The sequence below is a fragment of the Girardinichthys multiradiatus genome, chromosome 6, assembly GCF_021462225.1.
Source record: "Girardinichthys multiradiatus isolate DD_20200921_A chromosome 6, DD_fGirMul_XY1, whole genome shotgun sequence".
NCBI lineage: Eukaryota > Metazoa > Chordata > Actinopteri > Cyprinodontiformes > Goodeidae > Girardinichthys > Girardinichthys multiradiatus.
In genome coordinates this window covers 30,286,464-30,305,385 of record NC_061799.1, presented here as the reverse complement: position 1 = coordinate 30,305,385, position 18,922 = coordinate 30,286,464, and the positions used below count along the sequence as shown (strand labels likewise).

The 18,922-nt window shown below is 43.2% G+C and overlaps 2 protein-coding genes and 1 long non-coding RNA gene across 3 annotated transcripts in view; 1 reads left to right on the top strand and 2 right to left on the bottom strand.

The window, feature by feature from the left end:
- LOC124869778 (E3 ubiquitin/ISG15 ligase TRIM25-like) overlaps nucleotides 1-11,227 on the bottom strand; it is a 15,196-nt gene extending 3,969 nt beyond the window's left edge. Inside the window, exon 1 of the mRNA XM_047367901.1 lies at nucleotides 9,665-11,227. Within this exon, the coding sequence (XP_047223857.1) occupies nucleotides 9,665-10,249 (585 nt within the window). The 5' untranslated portion in view covers nucleotides 10,250-11,227. The remainder of the gene's footprint in view (nucleotides 1-9,664) is intronic.
- Nucleotides 10,262-12,039, top strand: LOC124869782. The gene is made up of 2 exons (XR_007038660.1): nucleotides 10,262-10,395; nucleotides 11,511-12,039. It is a non-coding gene; the product is annotated as an uncharacterized LOC124869782 (long non-coding RNA).
- On the bottom strand, nucleotides 11,914-18,922 carry LOC124869780 (E3 ubiquitin/ISG15 ligase TRIM25-like). Its single transcript, XM_047367905.1, has 7 exons — nucleotides 18,192-18,922; nucleotides 15,462-15,557; nucleotides 15,046-15,279; nucleotides 14,792-14,951; nucleotides 14,599-14,703; nucleotides 12,657-12,755; nucleotides 11,914-12,365 (listed from the first exon to the last, which is right to left on the bottom strand). Exons 1-7 carry the CDS (start codon nucleotides 18,789-18,791, stop codon nucleotides 12,298-12,300), a joined length of 1,362 nt encoding a protein of 453 aa, XP_047223861.1. The 5' UTR covers nucleotides 18,792-18,922; the 3' UTR covers nucleotides 11,914-12,297.

Sequence of the window (18,922 nt, the reverse complement as noted above, 5' to 3'; positions counted from 1 at the left end):
AATTATTCATACCCCTGGAAGATTTATTAGATTTAAAATTATTTGCATTCAATTAAGTTTTGTTACTGATTGGAAGAGAGACAGGCGTCTCTCAAAACATCATAGAAAATGAATTTGGAGTGATCAGTTAACTTGATTTTCACTGCTCTTGGTCAGATTAGATGCAAAAGAACTAAAAAAAAAAAAAATATACTATCTTTATTGAAACCTCACTAAAACTTTTTTCGCTTATTCAAATCACCTTACTTTGATCCACTAGCGGAACAAATCAGAGCCTGGCCGGGGACGGGGAAAATGACGGGGCCTTTTAATAAAGCTCATAACTTAATTTTACAACATACACAAACCCGCAACAGCGGGGCTTACAAGCTTCGGCAACACGGAAAAAAACTGTCATTTTGAAGTCCAGCAAGGACATGAAATATAACACACCAAGAGAACAACAAAAACATTAGGCTACATGGTAATTAATGATAAAACAACACAAATTCAAAGCAGTTCAGCACCACGGACAGCATCGGATCATTTTGACACCCAATTTATCTATTTCAAATCAGCAGATTTTAGATTTGGTAAAACTGGCACAGCAGCCGATATGTTCACAAACAAAATTTCAATATGAAGTACTTTAGGCTTACTAATTCAATTCAGTTTATTAATATAGCGCCAATTCACAACACATGTTGTCTCAAGGCACTTCACAGCAGTCAAGTACACACATCCCAATTAATCCTAACAATTGAACAGTGCAGTCAGATTCAGTTATTTATTCAAATTTGATAAAAAGTTCTTCTATCTAAGGAAACCCAGCAGATTGCATCCAGTCAGTGACTTGCAGCATTCACTCCTCCTGGATGAGCATGTAGAGACAGTGAACAGTCACTGGCGTTGACTTTGCAGCAATCCCTCATACTGAGCATGCATGTAGCGACAGTGGAGAGGAAAAACTCCCTTTTAACAGGAAGAAACCTCCAGCAGAACCAGGCTCAGTGTGAGCGGCCATCTGCCACGACCGACTGGGGGTTTGAGAGAACAGAGCAGAGACACAAATAGAACAAAGAAGCACTGATCCAGGAGTACTTTCTATGGGAAGGAAAAGTAAATGTTAATGGATGTAGCTCCTTTAGTCGTTTCACCTAGAAAGAAAGAACAGATCAACTCTGAGCCAGTTTTCAAGGTTAGAGTCTAAAAGAGAGCACATATAATTAGTTACAGTAAAAGCTCAGTCAGTTGCCATGTCTAGGAGAGAGAAAGGGTTAAACACTGAAAGACAGGGCCATGTGGGTCATCGGTAGAGCGTGAGCATTAAGTTGTTGCCAGCAGAAGCTCGGACGATGCCCCTCTCCAGAAAGGTGTCACAGGTAGACACAGAGTCAGGCCAGGTGTAGCTTCTAGGAAGAGAAAAGAGAGAAAACATAAAGTTAAAAACTGAAATAACAGCAAATAATGCAAAATTGGAGAGTAGTGTGAGAATGTAGCGAAGAGGATGAAAGTGGTCATTATGTCCTCCAGCAGCCTAAACCTATAGCAGCATAACTACAGAGATAGCTCAGGATAACATAAGCCACTCTAACTATAATCTTTATCAAAAAGGAAAGTTTTAAGCCTAGTCTTAAAAGTAGACAGGGTGTCTGCCTCACAGACTAAAGCTGGTAGCTGGTCCCACAGGAGAGGAGCCTGATAACTAAAGGATCTGCCTCCAATTCTACTTCTAGAGACTCTAGGAACCACCAGTAAACCTGCAGTCTGAGAACGAAGTGCTCTGTTAGGAACATATGGAACAATCAGATCTCCGATGTATGATGGAGCTAGATCATTAAGTTTATATGTGAGGAGGAGAATTTTTAATTCTAAATACTAACCACTATTTGAAGGGCATACGACGAGCCTTGCGCTCCGCGAACTCCTCCACGATGCTTTGTATGTCCAGTTTCTTTGCTCTCTCATTCTCTACGGACAGCATGGCAAGCCCACTTAGTCTCTCCTATCCCACTGTGCTCCTCGAGGGTTTTTTTGTTTGTTAGTTTTAACTTGGAGAATGAGCGCTCAGAGGTTGCAACGGTGACAGGAAGAGTCAAAAATAAAAGGAGGGCGGTGCAAACCTCACTGAATGTAGAAGTTACTGCTGGTTGGTTGACAAGGAGCATTTTTGCCAGATCAGCAACAGATTTTTGCTTTGTTATCTAGTCCCGAAAAGAGGTTCTAAAACGAACCAGCTGGCCAGGGAAGCTGGGGCCGATGTCCCGACTAGTGCTCAATAAGCCGCCGGGCAGCTTGGTGTAACTCATCTCCTGCTTGCAGCAGTGTGTTGGGGTGAATTGTCTCAAACATGTTCACAGTTCTGTTTAAGCTGGTGAATCTTTGGGTTAGTTGCTGGATGATAATATTAAGACAGGCATTAAAAACATGCACCCGAAAGTTGGTCTCTGCGTCAGTGAGGCGGCTGTCTTCAGAAAGTTCATCACAGTGACGCTTAACTTTTCTGGCCCTGGTTGCTTCAAACTGTTTGACTTCCCCATTTTCTGGCTAGAGCAAGAGTTTTAGACTTAGCTTCAGCAACTTGCTCCCTAAACTCCATGAAAACGCTGATGGCGTTTTGCAGAAGAGTAGATGCAGTCAGAATATCCGCGTCCTTAGCTTGCAGTAACTGAGGCAGCGTTTCTACACTCAAGAATCTTGGTTTGCATGTTGACCAAAAATATGAAATAAATTTTGCTTATGGTATTCTTGAGCGAAATTGCTTCACCGCGCTCCTCTTTTTTTTGTCATTGGTCAGGGATATTTTGACGAGGGCTTTTATAATGTCTCCATATCTGTGCCTTAACGCAAAAAGCGCATCATGTCGAGATGAGTGGGACAGAGGCGTTTTATTGTGACAGTTCTGCTCTCTGGCGTCATTCATTCACCGAGGAGCGCCCATCGTTTGATACTGTGTCCAAAAAAGTTCTACAGGTTCTCTACAGTGTAAATTGGTGATTTTTAACAAGAGTCGTTGAGAGCGAGGTTGAGGTTATGAGCAGCGCAATGAACATAACCAGCAAGGGTCCCTCTCTATTATCCTTGCCTGTACGCCTGAATACACACCACTCATATTCACGGCCCCATCATAGCTCTGTCCGCGGCATTTAGACATTTTTCTCTAGAGCCCAGGATTTGGTTTTCAAGCTCAGACGCTGATGAGCCCACAGTCGCTTCAAGACCCCAAAACACTTCATTGATTTGTATATCTGTTGGAATATCCATGTCATTCTTAACAACAGTTACATAACGATACACCTGGCTCAGCTGGTCTATCTTTCACACATCTTGTGTCCATGATAATGGAATAAAACGGGGCTTGGTTTATTTAATTAATTATGACATCTTTCCCACGTTGAGACAGGATGTAAATAATCTCATCTTAAATCTGGTGATTTAGGTATTTCACTGACCCTTCTGGTCGGTTAATTAGCTCTTTCAAAACAGGGTCGTAGCGAGCTAATAACTCGATTATTGACAAAACGTTGCCAGCATCTCCCTGACCTGGAACTTCCCTGTGGCCCCTGAATGCCAGGTTGCAGGAAGCCAGAGTAAGAGTGACATTTACAATGCGCTCCAGGACCTGTCTCCAAAACAAGGCTGCATTACGCACATTCCTCTCCATTTCAGAGTCTATTGTGTTGTTGTGTTTCCACTGCTCATAGACCATGCATGCACCAAGATGTATTTGCGTGGATTCATGCCTCTCAACTTTGGCAGAAAGATGTTTCCAGTCTCTTATTCCGTTTACCCGTGCATTGTTGTAATACGCAGCATTTCGGTTGGCAAAAAGCCAGCAAGTCTCACAGTAACAGCAGTCTAATTTGGGGGAATAGCACATCCAGCTGCGGGGAAGTTTCATCCCAACTTTAGTGGTAGTGGTGTAATAACCTTCCGAAAAACACCAATTGTCTTTATCAGTGGGAAATGGACCTTTGGGTCTGCATGTGCCCATCTTAAGGGTATATCTTTTAATGTGGGCGTCCTGGATGTTTTCAGCAAAATTGTCCCGATCAGTCGGAAAACTTTCCAGATGAGAGTTGTCACCGGTAGCGGGAGCAGACCTGCTGCTGCTTTCATTGTCAGTGTCCAGCGCGGGATAAGAGGGGGGCTGCTGGTCAGGCACCAGGTTTGTCTCTACCCTGGAGCAGCCAGAAACTGCTGAGTCCCTGACATCACCTATATATACCACCGAGAGAGAAAAAATGGGCTATAAGCTAGGCGGGCTGGGCTACTACAGTTTACAGTCACCAACAGTCTACAACTAACTCACACATTGTGAAAAGTGATTGTTAGAATGGCTACCTGTAATTAACCTGGCTCTCTGGCTGTGCTGGCCGTTTTGGCGGGCCTGAATCGCTGCCAACACAAAAGTCGGCTTCATCTCCAGGACAACGAACAAAATATGTGTCCAGTTTTTGTAACTTGGCTTTTCCTTGCTGTCTTTTTTCCTTTTCTTTTCGCTTTGCTGCTCCACTCTTATGCTTGTGTGAAGTGCCACTCATGTCAAAATGCTCCACTTAGTTTACAATCTGTTGCCTAGTGACCGATGATGACGTTGGTGGACAGTTGGTGACGAGTTTTACCCAAAATACACTTGGAAAATACTCTGTGATCCACTCAAAACTTTGCGTGTCATAAAGTTAAATGTAAGAGTGAAAATAAAGCCAGTCATACAGAACAACGTTTTATTCAATATTTTACATCTACTACTTTGCTAAAGTCAGTCGGTTTTGTAAAGTTTTTAGAAACCATCACTCAGTCCTGATTGTTCGTTCGTTCGTTCGTCGTCTTCCGCTTATCCAGGACCGGGTCGCGGGGGCAGCAGACTCAGCAGAGACGCCCAGACGTCCCTCTCTCCAGACACCTCCTCCAGCTCCCCCAGGGGGAGCCCAAGGCGTTCCCAGGCCAGCCGAGAGACATAGTCCCTCCAGCGTGTCCTGGGCCGTCCCCTGGACCTCCTCCCGGTGGGACGTGCCTGGAACACCTCCCGAGGAAGGCGTCCAGGAGGCATCCGGTATAGATGCCCGAGCCACCTCAACTGGCTCCTCTCGATGTGGAGGAGCAGTGGCTCTACTCCAAGCTCCTCCCGGATGGCCGAGATACTCACCCTTCCTCTAAGGGAGCACCCGGCCACCTTACGGTGGAAGCTCATTTCAGCCGCTTGTATCCGTGATCTCGTTCTTTCGGTCATGACCCAAAGTTCATGGCCATAGGTGAGGGTAGGAACGTAGACCAATCAGTAAATTGAGAGCTTTGCTTTTCGGCTCAGCTCTCTCTTCACCACAATGGACCGGCACAGCGCCCCCATTACTGTGGCAGCCGCACCGATCCGTCTGTCGATCTCCCGCTCCATTCTTCCCTCACTCGTGAACAAGACCCCGAGATACTTAAACTCCTCCACTTGAGGCAAGAACTCCCCTCCAACCTGAAGAGGACAAGCCACCGTTTTCCGGTCGAGTACCATGGCCTCGGACTTGGAGGAGCTGATCCTCATCCCAGCCGCTTCACACTCAGCTGCGAACCGCCACAGCGCATGCTGTAGGTCTTAGCTAGAGGGGGCCAGCAGGACCACGTCATCCGTAAAAAGAAGAGACAAAATCCACTGGTCCCCAAACCAGACCCCCTCCGGCCCTTGGCTGCGTCTAGAAATCCTGTCCATAAAAGTTATGAACAGGACCGGCGACAAAGGGCAGCCCTGCCGGAGTCCAACATGCACTGGGAACAGGTCCGACTTAGTGCCGGCAATGCGGACCAAACTCCTGCTCCGCTCGTATAGGGACCGGATGGCCCCTAATAAAGGGCCCCCGATTCCATACTCCTGGAGCACCCCCCACAGGGCATCACGAGGGACACAGTCGAATGCCTTCTCCAGGTCCACAAAACACATGTGAACTGGTTGGGCAAACGCCCATGAACCCTCGAGCACCCTGTAGAGGGTATAGAGCTGGTCCAGTGTTCCACGGCTGTGACGAAAACCACACTGTTCCTCCTGAAGCTGAGGTTCGACTATCGGTCGGACTCTCCTCTCCAATACCCTGGCGTAGGCCTTACCAGGGAGGCTGAGGAGTGTGATCCCCCTGTAGTTGGAACACACCCTCCGGTCCCCCTTTATAAGAAGGGGGACCACCACCCCAGTCTGCCAGTCCAGAGGCACTGTCCCCGACCGCCACGCAATGTTGAAGAGGCGTGTCAACCATGACAGCCCTACAACATCCACACACTTGAGGTACTCAGGGCGGATCTCATCCACCCCCCAAGCCTTGCCACCGCGGAGCTTTTTAACCACCTCGGTGACTTCAGCCTGGGTGATGAAAGAGTCCAACCCCGAGTCCCCAGCCTCTGTTTCCACCACGGAATGCGTGATGGTAGGATTGAGGAGATCCTCGAAGTACTCCTTCCACCGCCCGATAATGTCCTCAGTCGAGGTCAGCAGTCTCCTGCCCCTACTACAAACAGTGTTGGCAAAGCACTGCTTCCCCCTCCTGAGGCGCCGGACGGTTTGCCAGAATCGCTTCGAGGCCAACCGGTAGTCCTTCTCCATGGCCTCACCGAACTCTTCCCAGGCCCAAGTTTTTGCCTCTGCCACAGCCCGGGCCGCAGCACGCTTGGCCTCATGGTACCCGTCAGCCGCCTCAGGAGTCCCACAAGCCAACCACAGCCGATAGGACTCCTTCTTCAGCTTGACAGCGTCCCTTACTGCCGGTGTCCACCACCGGGTTCTGGGATTGCCGCCACGACAGGCACCGCAGACCTTACAGCTGCAGCTATGGGCAGCAGCATCGACAATAGATGCAGAGAACATGGTCCACTCAGACTCTATGTCTCCAACATCCCCCGGGATCTGGTCGAAGCTCTCCCGGAGGTGGGAGTTGAATACATCCCTGGCCGAGGGCTCCGCCAGGCGTTCCCAGCAGACCCTCACTATGCGCTTGGGCCTGCCAAGTCTGTCTGGCTTTCTCCTCCTCCAGCGGATCCAACTCACCACCAGGTGATGATCAGTGGACAGCTCAGCCCCTCTCTTCACCCGAGTGTCCAAAACATGCGGCCGAAGGTCTGATGATACGACAACAAAGTCGATCATCGACCTCCTGCCTAGGGTGTCCTGGTGCCAAGTGCACTGATGGACACCCTTATGTTTGAACATGGTGTTCGTTATGGACAATCCGTGACTAGCACAGAAGTCCAATAACAAAACACCACTCGGATTCAGATCGGGGAGGCCATTCCTCCCGATCACGCCTCTCCAGGTGTCTCTGTCGTTCCCCACGTGGGCGTTGAAGTCCCCCAGCAGAATAATGGAGTCCCCGGGAGGGGCACTATCCAGCACCCCCGACAGGGACGCCAAGAAGGCAGGGTACTCTGCACTACCACTCGGCCCGTAGGCTGAAATGATAGCCAGATACCTCTCCCCAACCCGAAGGCGCAGGGATACAACCCTCTCATCCACTGGGGTAAACCCCAACACGAGACGGCTGAGCTGGGGGGCAACAAGCAAACCCACACCAGCCCGCCGCCTCTCCCCGTGGGCCACTCCAGAGTAGAAGAGAGTCCAACCCCTCTCAAGGAGATGGGTTCCAGAGCCCACGCTATGCGTGGAGGCGAGCCCGACTATTTCTAGTCGATATCTCTCGACCTCCCGCACAAGCTCAGGCTCCTTCCCCCCCAGCGAGGTGACATTCCACGTCCCTAGAGCCAGCCTAAGCATCCGGGGATCGGGCCGCTGAGGTCTCCACCTTCGTCCGCCACCCAATCCTCTTTGCACCAGTCCTGATTGTGGCACCCTTTAATACCCCCATGTAGACTTAAATATTTTCTTTTGGGTGTTTTCTTCTCTAATCTGGAACATTTAGGAGAAGACTCTACTTCTCCAACGGCCATCGGATAAGATAGAAGTCTGGTTACTTGAAATTTTATCCGCCCTCCTATCCGGGACCCCGGTAAGCCAGGGCCGGGGGCGTGCCGTCCTCCCAGCCTCGACCTGAATCCCCGACCCTTTTCTGACCTATGAATTATTCAGGGTCCCGCCCTTTCCAGATTTTTAGGCTAGACATTTCTTTGATTTTCCAAAAACACAAACTATTCAATTCATAAAAGGTCCAAATTAATTCATGTCAAATGATAAGAATTGGATCAGAAATATATTACTAGGACTTGACAGAAAATGAGCCAAAAAGCTGCTAAAGACCAAAGAAAAGATTTGCCAGACCTTCACTTTAAGATTGTAAAATAAATTGACTTTTTGGAAAGAGATGAAGTAATTCAAGATGTTTTGAAATGTCAATACTTGTTCTTGTTAGGGTTTAACTTATTTTTTTAATCTGGTCTAGCAGAGGAAATGACATTTCTTACTCAACATTTTTGAGTCATCTAAAGCGGTCCAACTGGTTAAAATCTGTCCAACCTGTTTCTGTAGACCAGGTTCAAACCCCTGCCATGTAGTGTCTGGTGTCCTGCATGTATTAGATGTGTCTATGTTAACACATCTGAATCAAATTATTAGGTGATTAGCAGGACTCTATAGGAATTCTGAGTTCATTTAGTTATTTGATTCGGGTGTGGAGGAGTTGGGACACATCCAAAGCTTTCAGGGCTGGAGTTCAACAACCCTGCTGTAGACAAAGCAGCTCTACTGTGAAGCACCAGAAGAAAATGTATTTTGACCTCCACTCTCATTAGGCCTAGCACATAGGTCTAATGGTGCCTATATGCTAATTTGTCATAATAAATTAAATAAAAACAGAACTGTAAGGTGGGGTTGAAGTTTTGGCACCCGGCATAATTGGCCAGATTAGATGCATTAAAGAATTTTGGGAATGCATTTTAAAGATGTTACAAACTATTGATTTCACTTTGTTGGTTCTGTTCAGAGGATCCAGGAGTGCAAGAAAATATTACTTGATATGTTTTCCAAGTTCTTTTACTTTTTGTTGTAGTTCTGTGTTCGTCTGATTTGTTTTAGTTAAAATTTGTAAAAAAAAAAAATTGTTTTAAGTCACTGCATTTTTGTTGCGTTTCTGATTTACATTTAAATAATTTGGTCAAAGGTTGATGTTTTAAAACGTAGCGCTGACAGCCTGCTAGCTGAGAATATCGAACATACTGAAAAAGAAAACAATTATAATGAAGCCAGCAGCTACTGCAGGAAGTTACTGCTCCTACAAAACATTGTATGAGGGTTTACTTCCGTAAATATTTTTTCATTTGTAATCTCTTCCTTGTAGTAGTTTACAAATACCTCAATCATAATTATTACACTTTTTTGGGTTTAATATCACAGAATTAAACCCAGGTCAAACAGACAGCATGCATTAGTCTTTTATGTACTTTAGCCGACTTTCATCTTTCTTATTTGTTTAAACGTTTCGGAGCTGAACACACAATGCCTTTATGTTTGTCAGCATTTAATCCATTAAAAGCTTAATGACAGGAGTGAACCAAGAGGCTCAGAAAAAAAACGGAAGAATTTGCTGACAGAAAAACAGTGGAGTTGCCCTTTAAATAAAAAGTGTTCTTTGCATGAGCTGTGATGTACAAACGTGTGCTCCTCTAATTTCTTTAAAGCATTACGGAACTGTAATAAGAATGGAATTATTTTAGAAACTGTGTTTTATTTTTTGTTTTTTTACAAACTGCTCAGACTCACCTGCTGACTGGTCCTCTCCTCCACCACCGGCACAGTGTTGTGGCCCTTGTGTCTCTCCTTAACACACTGCGAGCACACACACTGCTGGTCGTTGTGGCAGTACAGTCGCAGTAACTTTTCGTGCTGCTGGCACAGCTTCTCCTTCGGCCTCTCTGTGGCCGGGATCAGCTTGTGGCCTTTTCTGTGAAAGTGCTCTTCGTGTCCTTTCAGGTGAGTCGGGCAAAAGGACTCCAAGCACAGGAGACAGGATTTTACTGCTCTGTTCTTTTTGCCCTTGCAGACGCTGCATTTCACCTCCTCGGGTTTGGCCAGGTGCTGAGACGTAGGTTGAACTTCACTTTTCAGAAGCTTTTCCACCACTTCGGCCAGAACAGTGTTCCTGCTCAGCAGGGGTTTTGGATTGAACACCTGCCTGCACTGAGGGCAGCTGTACTGGTCCTTCTGCTTTGCTGTGTTCCAGTAGTCTTCAATGCAGTCCAGACAGTAGCTGTGTCCGCAGGGGATTGTCACGGGGTCTCGCAGGACCTCCAAACACACGGGACAGCAAAACTGATCCTGTTCTACAGAGATGGTTGCGGCTGCCATTGCACTTACACGCACGCACTGAATTGAAACAGGAAGGGACAATGATGGGCGTAGCTCACAGGTGTGCAGAAACCAGCATCTCAGGTTTCACCTGCTACACCCTGAAGCCTCCAATCAGAGCCAGCACATTTGATGGGCCCTCCCAGGTAAAGTCTGCAGAGATCAGCCCTCCGTAAACCCACATCAGGTTAGGCCGCAGTAAATGACCTTTTAAAGTAACCTGAAGCTTGTTCTTTTCAGAGGAAAGCCCTGACTCATGTTTGTGGTTGAAGTCAATTTCCTGTACTTTATGGCTGTGTTAGTACAACAAAATGTGAACCAACCACCAGTTTCATAGACCAGTCTCTTCCAAACAGTCACAGCCCAATGTCAAGATTTTAGAAACAGTTGTTGCAAAGCTCACACACTGCTGTGAAAACGTTTTTAACTTTTTAGTCATACTTAAATGTTTCGGATGAGGGCATGGCATTGTGTAGCGTAGTGTAGCGGTAGAGCAGCGACACATGTATGGAGGCCTCAGTCCTTGATGCAGATGCCCCAGGTTCGAGTTCATTAAACTAATTTTATTAGAAGACAAAGATAACCTGAATGAACACAAAATGCAGTTTTCAACTGACTGTTTTTACAGTATTACGAAAGAAAAAACTATCCAAAGCAAGCCAGGCTTACTTAAAGAAGTAATCCAGCTGACCTGCAGGAAGTCACTTAAATAGTTCCCGTCTGACGACATGAAGTAGCCTAAATTATCTCCAAAAGCAACAAATCCTGGCTTCGATCTAAAAAAAAGTTAAGAACAGAGGAAAAACGGTCATTTATCAGTCCAGAAAAAAGGCAAACAAAATCATTTCCAGGTCTTTGGGACTCCAGAAACTTGGAACAGACTCACATTTTCTAAAAACATTTATGCTTTCCAGTGCTGCATTGCAGCTTCAGGAACTGGATCCCTTGGCATAATTAATGAAACCATGAACTCTGCTCTCTAGCAGAAACGCCTAAGGGAGAAAGTCATCTAAAGGAGAAGTCATCCAAACCATGCCAGCAAGTTCTCATCTGACGTTTTTAAAAGGTTTTGGACTGGCCTAGTCAAAGTCCAGGCTTAAATCTGATTGAGATACTGTCGCACAACCTTAAACAGCCCAATCATACTCGAAAAGCCTCCAGTGTGTTTGAATTAAAACATTTCTGCAAAGAGTGGGCCAAATTCACCCAAAGTGATGTGAAAAGGTCATTGCCTTTAAAAAATATATTTCTCACTTTTTAGAGCCTTTAATGGACAAATTCCCCGTATATTTAAGTGCAATTGACTCCGCCCTCTTCCTGTTGAGCTCTCGTCAGCGGTTGCAGATGGTTTCACACCTTCACTGTCCAACCTGTGGGGATCCAGCTTTCCTGTAAGTAGCATCAAGACTTTGGAACACATTCTCTGTCCATTCACTGCATAGAGATTAAAGGTTTTTATTAAAGCAGCTAAAGGCACATTTTTGATTGGCAGGCCTTTGTTCAAATGCATTTCCTGTTTTACATTGTATTTTATCTTTCTCTTTTAACTAATTTTACTCGTTATTTATATTTGTTTTTGTTCTTTGTTTAACTGTGAATCTGTTTTTTTCCCTCTGTGAAAATAAATAAAATACATACATAAATAATTTTCTTCAGTCTCATAATAAGCTGGGGAAGATGTTTTTTAATGTGTCACAAATGAATCTCCAAAGAAAATAACTGTTCATAAAGCTGTGGTTAAAAAAAAAAAAAAAAACTTATAAAATGATAAAATATGCAATACATCAGTACTACACACTAATCCTCTCAATAATACTGAAATACACTGTAGTAGGTGGGTCATGCTATTAGCTGCTTAACACCGAGTTAAATGCATTGTCACCACATCTGTAAATAAAACAATGAAATACAGCTGATATTAAAGCCAATAAAACTAATAACAGATAAAATATTTAGGAAGGTCTCATTCTTGACTTGTATGAGGGGAAAATTGGAGATAAATAATGTGTGGATGCATGTATAACATTCAGTCTGATGTCTAGTAGGGTTTATCTTCTTCTTGAGTGAGGGCGTCGCTGCACGTGCCTTTGTCTGGATCCAGTGGCGAGTTTGTAACCTGAGCAAAAAACAAACAAGAAATATAAACATTGAACAAGCTGAGGCACCAGAACCAACAAAATCACATCCGTTTACTGCAGGAGATGAAATAATGTGGGGAAACAAAAGTTCCATTATAAATATAATGTTAATTTAAATAGAGGGTAGCATCTGAACGCATTTATTTGCATCGACAACAAAACTGGCTCCTTGAACTTTTTCCACGTTATGTCACATTGTAACCACAAACTTCAGCGTATGTAATTGGGATTTGAGATAAATGCTACATGAGTGTGACAGTTGTAGTTACCAAATGGTGAGAGGCCAAATGTTGTCCCAGTGGGTCCTGGAGCAAGGAACGGGTTCAGAGAACTAACAGCCGATTGGTCCAGACCAGGAGGAGGCAGCACTGCGACAACAGAAAAACAGTTACTGCAGAGTCTCCCAAACTCAAACTGACAGAATCTCACGCAGATTCAGCAAACTGCGCTGTAAACAAACATGCTGAGTGTAGTTTCTGCTGAAAGGAAGAAGAAGTCAGGATGGGAAAAATTTTTTATCCATTAGGGCAACAAAAACATGTCAAATTACACCAACAGGTACACAAGGGTACAACTAAACACAGAAAACATAAACACATAAACATAGACACATAAACCTGCATTCATGTGCTCACGCATCTTGTAACTGAGCAACGGGGGCCCAGAAACCACACTGCAACTAAGAAAACTATAACTATGGAGAAGGCCAAGCATTATTCAGTGGCTGCATAAATTAACTGATCTAAAACATTTACGTTATGTCTGTGACCAATTAAAACACTAATATCATAAGACTTATTAACAATTAGTCAGAGCTTTGCTTCTTCTCCTTTAATCACTATATTCGATTTTTCTTTTCATAAAAATAAACACATGAAAAAAAGGCAAAATTTGAATACTTCTAGTATTAGATTAGCTCTATTTTTGAATTTTGAATTTGTGCATCATTACTTTTAAAGAAAAGTTTGCTGAGTATTTTTAAAGCAAAAAAACAAAACAAAAAACGTTCAAGTGCTGAGTAAGAAGGCTTTTTAATAATATTGAGTTGTTTAGGCTAAGCAAAAGATGTTTTGATGGTTTAATTAACTAAAGACAAAACCTTCTAAATGTCTAATGAAAAAACTAAATGATCCGCTTTTATTTGAAGGTCTTATTAATCTGCCTAAAACAACAAAAGAAAAGCAGTTTGAAACAGGAGAATTAGCCAATCTGTTTATCAACATGTTTTCACCCCTTTGTGCCTGATTGCAGTTTATGAAAAGATCTGATAAATAAAAGAGAATAATATTAAATTTGAACTAAATACCAATAGATAATGATATTTAGTATGCAAATCAGAGAAAATTAAACATGATTGGGCATACTCCCAACCACTAGATGGCGGCAAATTGCTTTTCAGATCAGATCGTTGTTTGGCATACGCATCAATCTGCATTAAGTTACGTTAAGACAAGAACTGAAGAAATGAAAACTTGGCTCCAAAGGTCAGAAATATGCGTACATTTTCTTTTAGCCATTTTAGGACTCAACAAGATCAACAGACTTCTGTCTTAGTGTAATGATATAGTTTGTGTATAGCAGGTGTTGAACCCTGAATCTAAGTGTGGATTCTAATCAGCCCGGTTACAGAGCGTTCCACAATCAAACCCAATGCACTAAACTTTATGTCAAACTGTAGGTCATTGTCCTTATAATGTAGGTCAGTGATGAGTCTTATCCATATCCTAACAAAAGGGAAAACTTTAGCATTTATACTTTATCATTCTGGTGTGTGTGTGTGTGAGAAAGGTCATCCATAAGTAATAGAAAGCAAGGTTATTCCTAACACTAGATTGGTATGTTCTCTTTTCTTTCCTATTTTTACGACTAGCTAAGAGAAATAGACTCTCATTTATGCTACAGGTAAACACAAAGATATGGATTACTAATTAACACTGATCAGTTTAAAATGATTAATATACTCTTATGAAATGCTTAAGTGCTATTTATTTTATAGGAATTGTTAAGGTGTCACTATTAGTGGCACAGGTGATAAAAAATTATTCATGTGGGATATTCCCCCCACCCCCGGTGATTGAATATACTTTAATTAAAAGATGACCTTATTTCAAAGCTTTTAACATCTTTAATACAGTGACAATCCATGCGAAAGGTACCTTGATCATGTCTAAGTGGGTGAAATGCTTCTGTAAGACATTTAAACGACCTCACCTAGTGGTGACTCCATGTGAACAGCTGCTCCAGCCTCAACACCAGCGGGGGTAGCGTCACACTGACCCTCGGGATTTTGAGGCATCACGATTGTAACATCTTTCACTACAAAAAAAAAAAAAGAAAGAAAGAGTGAAACATTTAATCAGACAGAGTGGATGGAACTTGAAAAACCTTCTTGAAGCGTGTCTACCTTTCTCATAGATGCTGACAAATCCTCCCTGGCACACTTCGTGCAGCAGTCCCTTGAAGTCAGACACAGCTGCCATCGCTGAGCTAAAGGACAGGCCGGGGTTGGCGTTGAACGTAGGAAAAGCTGACAGCGCAGGCGAAGCATGAAGCGACTGACAACTCTGAACACACATACAGAAAGGAGATGGTGTTAGACTGAGTGCTACTGAGTCATTTTTCTCAGATAAAAAGCACAAAATGTCTAAGAGCCATCACCTGAAGGAACTGGACAGGGCCCTCGGTGTGGGACAGCAGATCCAGTTCGGTCTCGTTCTTCTTTAGTTCAGCGATTTCCCTCTGGATCTTCTCCAGTAGCTGCTCGGCTTCGCCGACGGCCGTCTTTTCCTGGCCCTTGATCAGCTCTCTTACTTCAAAGCGCTTCAGCTCTATCAGACGAATTAGCTCTGTAAAGATGGTGTCGCTCTCTTCAGCTGCGGACCGAGCCGAACGCTGGAAGGAGATGCAAACCAACACACAGCAGGCAGGGAGAGAGGAATGATTTAAAAACTCAGCTGCTCTATGAAATTATAAAGGTGCAGCGGCTGTTATGTAAACAAAGAGCAAGTATTGTACTGCAAATGATGAGACGTTTTCTCTTTAAACGTTTTCATTTAACAGGAAGAAACACTTACAGCGAGAGAGAAAATTGCTTGTCTCAGGTCTTGTGCCTCTTTTTCTCTTTGCTGAATCTTCAGCTGCGAGCTCTGCTTCATGTCACCAAGCTGCCTCTGAAAGAAGAAACGAGGGGATATTTTATAATTCATGTTTACAAAACATGGATAAATGGTCTATTTAACTTTCTAAACGCACACATGATGAGCTACAGTAAAACCAACAAAAGGTGCTGCAAATAAAAATCATTTTGTCTAAACTGTTTAGTGTAGACTGCTTCAGAAACATGACTACGGTCATATTTTGCTCACCTACAGGAACTAAATCCCTGCAATCATCCTTGGGTCAGATATTAAATGACAGTGAAAAAAAGATCTCTTTATAATCTATTTTGTTAATTAGTTGTGATAGCTGTTGGTGTACCCCAACATGCCACTGGTTTTCCTCTGAGCAACATTGGATTCCTTTGTGTGGAGTGTGAGAACAAGCGAGTTCAGCGTCATTTTGTTCCAGAATGAGATGGACTATTGTACTACAGCATTGTTCTTCATCAGATCCAAAGAATAAGAAGCAGGATACTGGGGCAGATTCTTGATCTTCATCATTACAGGGTGATTATTTTCTTCCCTAGCAACAGAACTGAAGAGCCTGAACATTACAAGCTTAAATGAATTGGAAAAAGGTAAATCTCTGCATGATTTACTTGGGCTTTGAAGAAGCAGCTAATTTTGGGATTCTTTAAACTCCAAATAACTTTCACAATATTGTTGTAACTTGGAGAGAAAAAAACTCAAAATTTAGAGTTTATGTTACTAATCTACAGCATCTTTGAATCGGATTAATAACCACAGAACGGTTTAATTTTAGCTTTTGACAACAATTTCTGATCTAAGACATCTGAAAGGAATCCCTTCCCAAAAGCAGACTTTGAATTTGCCAATAAAGTTTAGGGAAAACATGCATCATTTTAACTATTCAATGTAACTAACAATCACACACCAAAACCCCCATTTACCAAAAGCATTCTACATTTGATCTGTATGTATTTGTTACAAAACAAAAAGACTAAAGACTCAGAAAAACCCAGACTGAAAACATTTCCACTGAGATTCTAAACAGAGCAAATGCCTTTGATAATGATAACAGCGTACAGAGACCATATCTAAAAGTATAATAGAAACAGTAGTTATATAAACATTTATTCATCCAGTTACTCTACAGATAAAAGGCTGTTAAAGGCTGGTTAGATTTGATCAGGTCAAAGATCAGTTTGTTGAAATGAAACAGGAGAATATCTTACAGCCACACATCTTGATTAAAGACAATAGGGAATAGGTTGAACCTTGACCTGCCTTCAAGCAGAGACTAAATGATCTACAACAGATCAAATCAGTCTGTCTGTATCTTTTAAATAATCTAGTTTAATTGGTTTATCTAACAGTGGCAGGAACTAAGACTTCAACCAGCAAGCTGACCAGGTTTTCTCTGAGGTCTGACCTGTCGTTTCTGATCTGGGACTTTTTAAAAGACTACAGTGCCTCTCAAATGTCTACTTAGGTCAGTTAAAAATGAGACTAGATTAATCATTTCTCAACTTTTTTAACCTTTGTGGTGACATGTCCAATTCAACTGAAAAACAATGAATAACCTTTTTTAAGCATACAACCCCCTTTTAAATACAAATGTCAGCGTTCATTCAGCTTCTGTAGGGCTCGGTCAGTATCCCACAACTTGACGTGGCAATATCTGTCTCACAAACATGCAAAAACTAACAAATCCGGAACGGGGCAAACACTTTTTCACACCACTGTACCTGAAGGGTTTGAGTCAGAACCAACTGGTATTTGAAGCTGCTTTAAATCTCTTGAACCTTGTAAAAAACCTCGGTTCCATCTGAAGACAAGAAACCCCCAGAGCATCATACTGCCACAACCATGCCTGAGAGTGGGTAAGGTGATTTAATGATGATCTTCAGTGCTGTTTTGGTGCCAAACATGCCTTTGGATTTTTTTTTTTACACTGACTTACATCTTTAATGATAAATATTGTGACCATATTATTGCTTTGCGACCTCAGCGCAAATCATGGCTTTAGAAATGTAGAAAAACAGTAAATGTGCAATTGTCAAGAAAATTCTTATAGACAGCTAAACTTTATTTTAGGTTAATCAGATTCAATATCATTTAAGGCGTTTATTCACAATCTTTATCTGTTTTAATTACACCTAAAATGGTGCAGTAAAGAACAGGCTATTGGCATATATAAAACTGTTAGTTTTTAATGTGTGTGATGAACTTAGAAAAAAATGTGATTTTCCAGGATTTTACCTTCTGATCACCAATCAGAGCCAATCGAGAAAAAATTGTGTGAGTCCAGTCTCTCTGACCGACTGATGGGTGCATCTCTGAATACATTTGTAACGACTAAGAAATAAAACCCAGGCTCTTAAAATGTCAGCATTCACAACCATAATTAGGGTGACATCTACATAATTATGTAATAATAATAATTATTATGATTAATAACGTAATTATTAATAATAATAATTATGTAATAATAATAATATAATTATTATTTTTGAATTGAATTATTATATGTATTATTTTTAATAATAATAATACATATAATGATTATTTTTGAATTGAATAACATGTGAGTCCAAGTATTTGGAGAACACATCAACAGTAGCTGCTAATTCCAGATTTGATCTGTGTTTATTATATGGAATGGATGGGGTAATGTGTTGTTACCAGCATGTTTTCTATCTCTGCCTCAGCCAGCACCGTGTCGTGTCCTTTGTGCTCGTCTGTCAGACACAGGTAGCAGATGCAGCGCCTGTCGGTGCGACAGTACACCTCCAGTAGCTTGTCGTGCTGGGGACAGATCGTCTCCTGTAGCCCCTTGGAAGCCGAAACCAGCTTGTGCTTCTTGAAGGCAGCAGAGTCGTAGTGAGGCTGGAGGTGGACATCGCAGTAGGAGGCCAGGCACACCAGGCAGGACTTGACAGCCCTGTTTTTCCTCCCGGTGCAGACGTCGCACTCCACGTCATCGGCTTCGGCTAGACATCGGTTCTCCGTCGGTACCGGGGCATCATGAAGCCCAGTTTTCTTGAATCTTTCCACCACGTCGGCCAGCATGGTGTTCCTGGCGAGCACCGGCCTCGGGCTAAAGCTCTGTCGGCACTGCGGGCAGACGAAGATGCCGAGATAGTCGTCCTGGTCCCAGTAGTTCTGGATACAGTCCGAGCAGTAGCTGTGTCCGCAGGGGATGGTCACCGGGTGTTTGAGCACGTCCAGACATATGGAACAGTTAAACTGGTCCTTGTCCAGAACCACTCCGCCCTGAGCCATCTTTGACACAACAGATGAGGTAGAAAATGACGGAAAGCACAAGAATACACTGGCATAAGCTAGCTCACTACAGCTGCTGCTGTTTACAGGAAGTGAATAGAGGCGGGGCTTAGCAACGACACCGGAAACTA

Bases quoted from the DNA above. Each gene is read 5' to 3' on its own strand.
- LOC124869780 (XM_047367905.1), bottom strand. From the start codon at position 18,791: ATGGCTCAGGGCGGAGTGGTTCTGGACAAGGACCAGTTTAACTGTTCC. The intron at 15,280-15,461 runs GTAAGTGTTTCT...ATCTCCTTCCAG, and splicing joins AAGCAATTTTCTCTCTCGCT to CGTTCGGCTCGGTCCGCAGC. The intron at 12,366-12,656 runs GTAACTACAACT...TTTTTTGCTCAG, and splicing joins ATTTGGCCTCTCACCATTTG to GTTACAAACTCGCCACTGGA.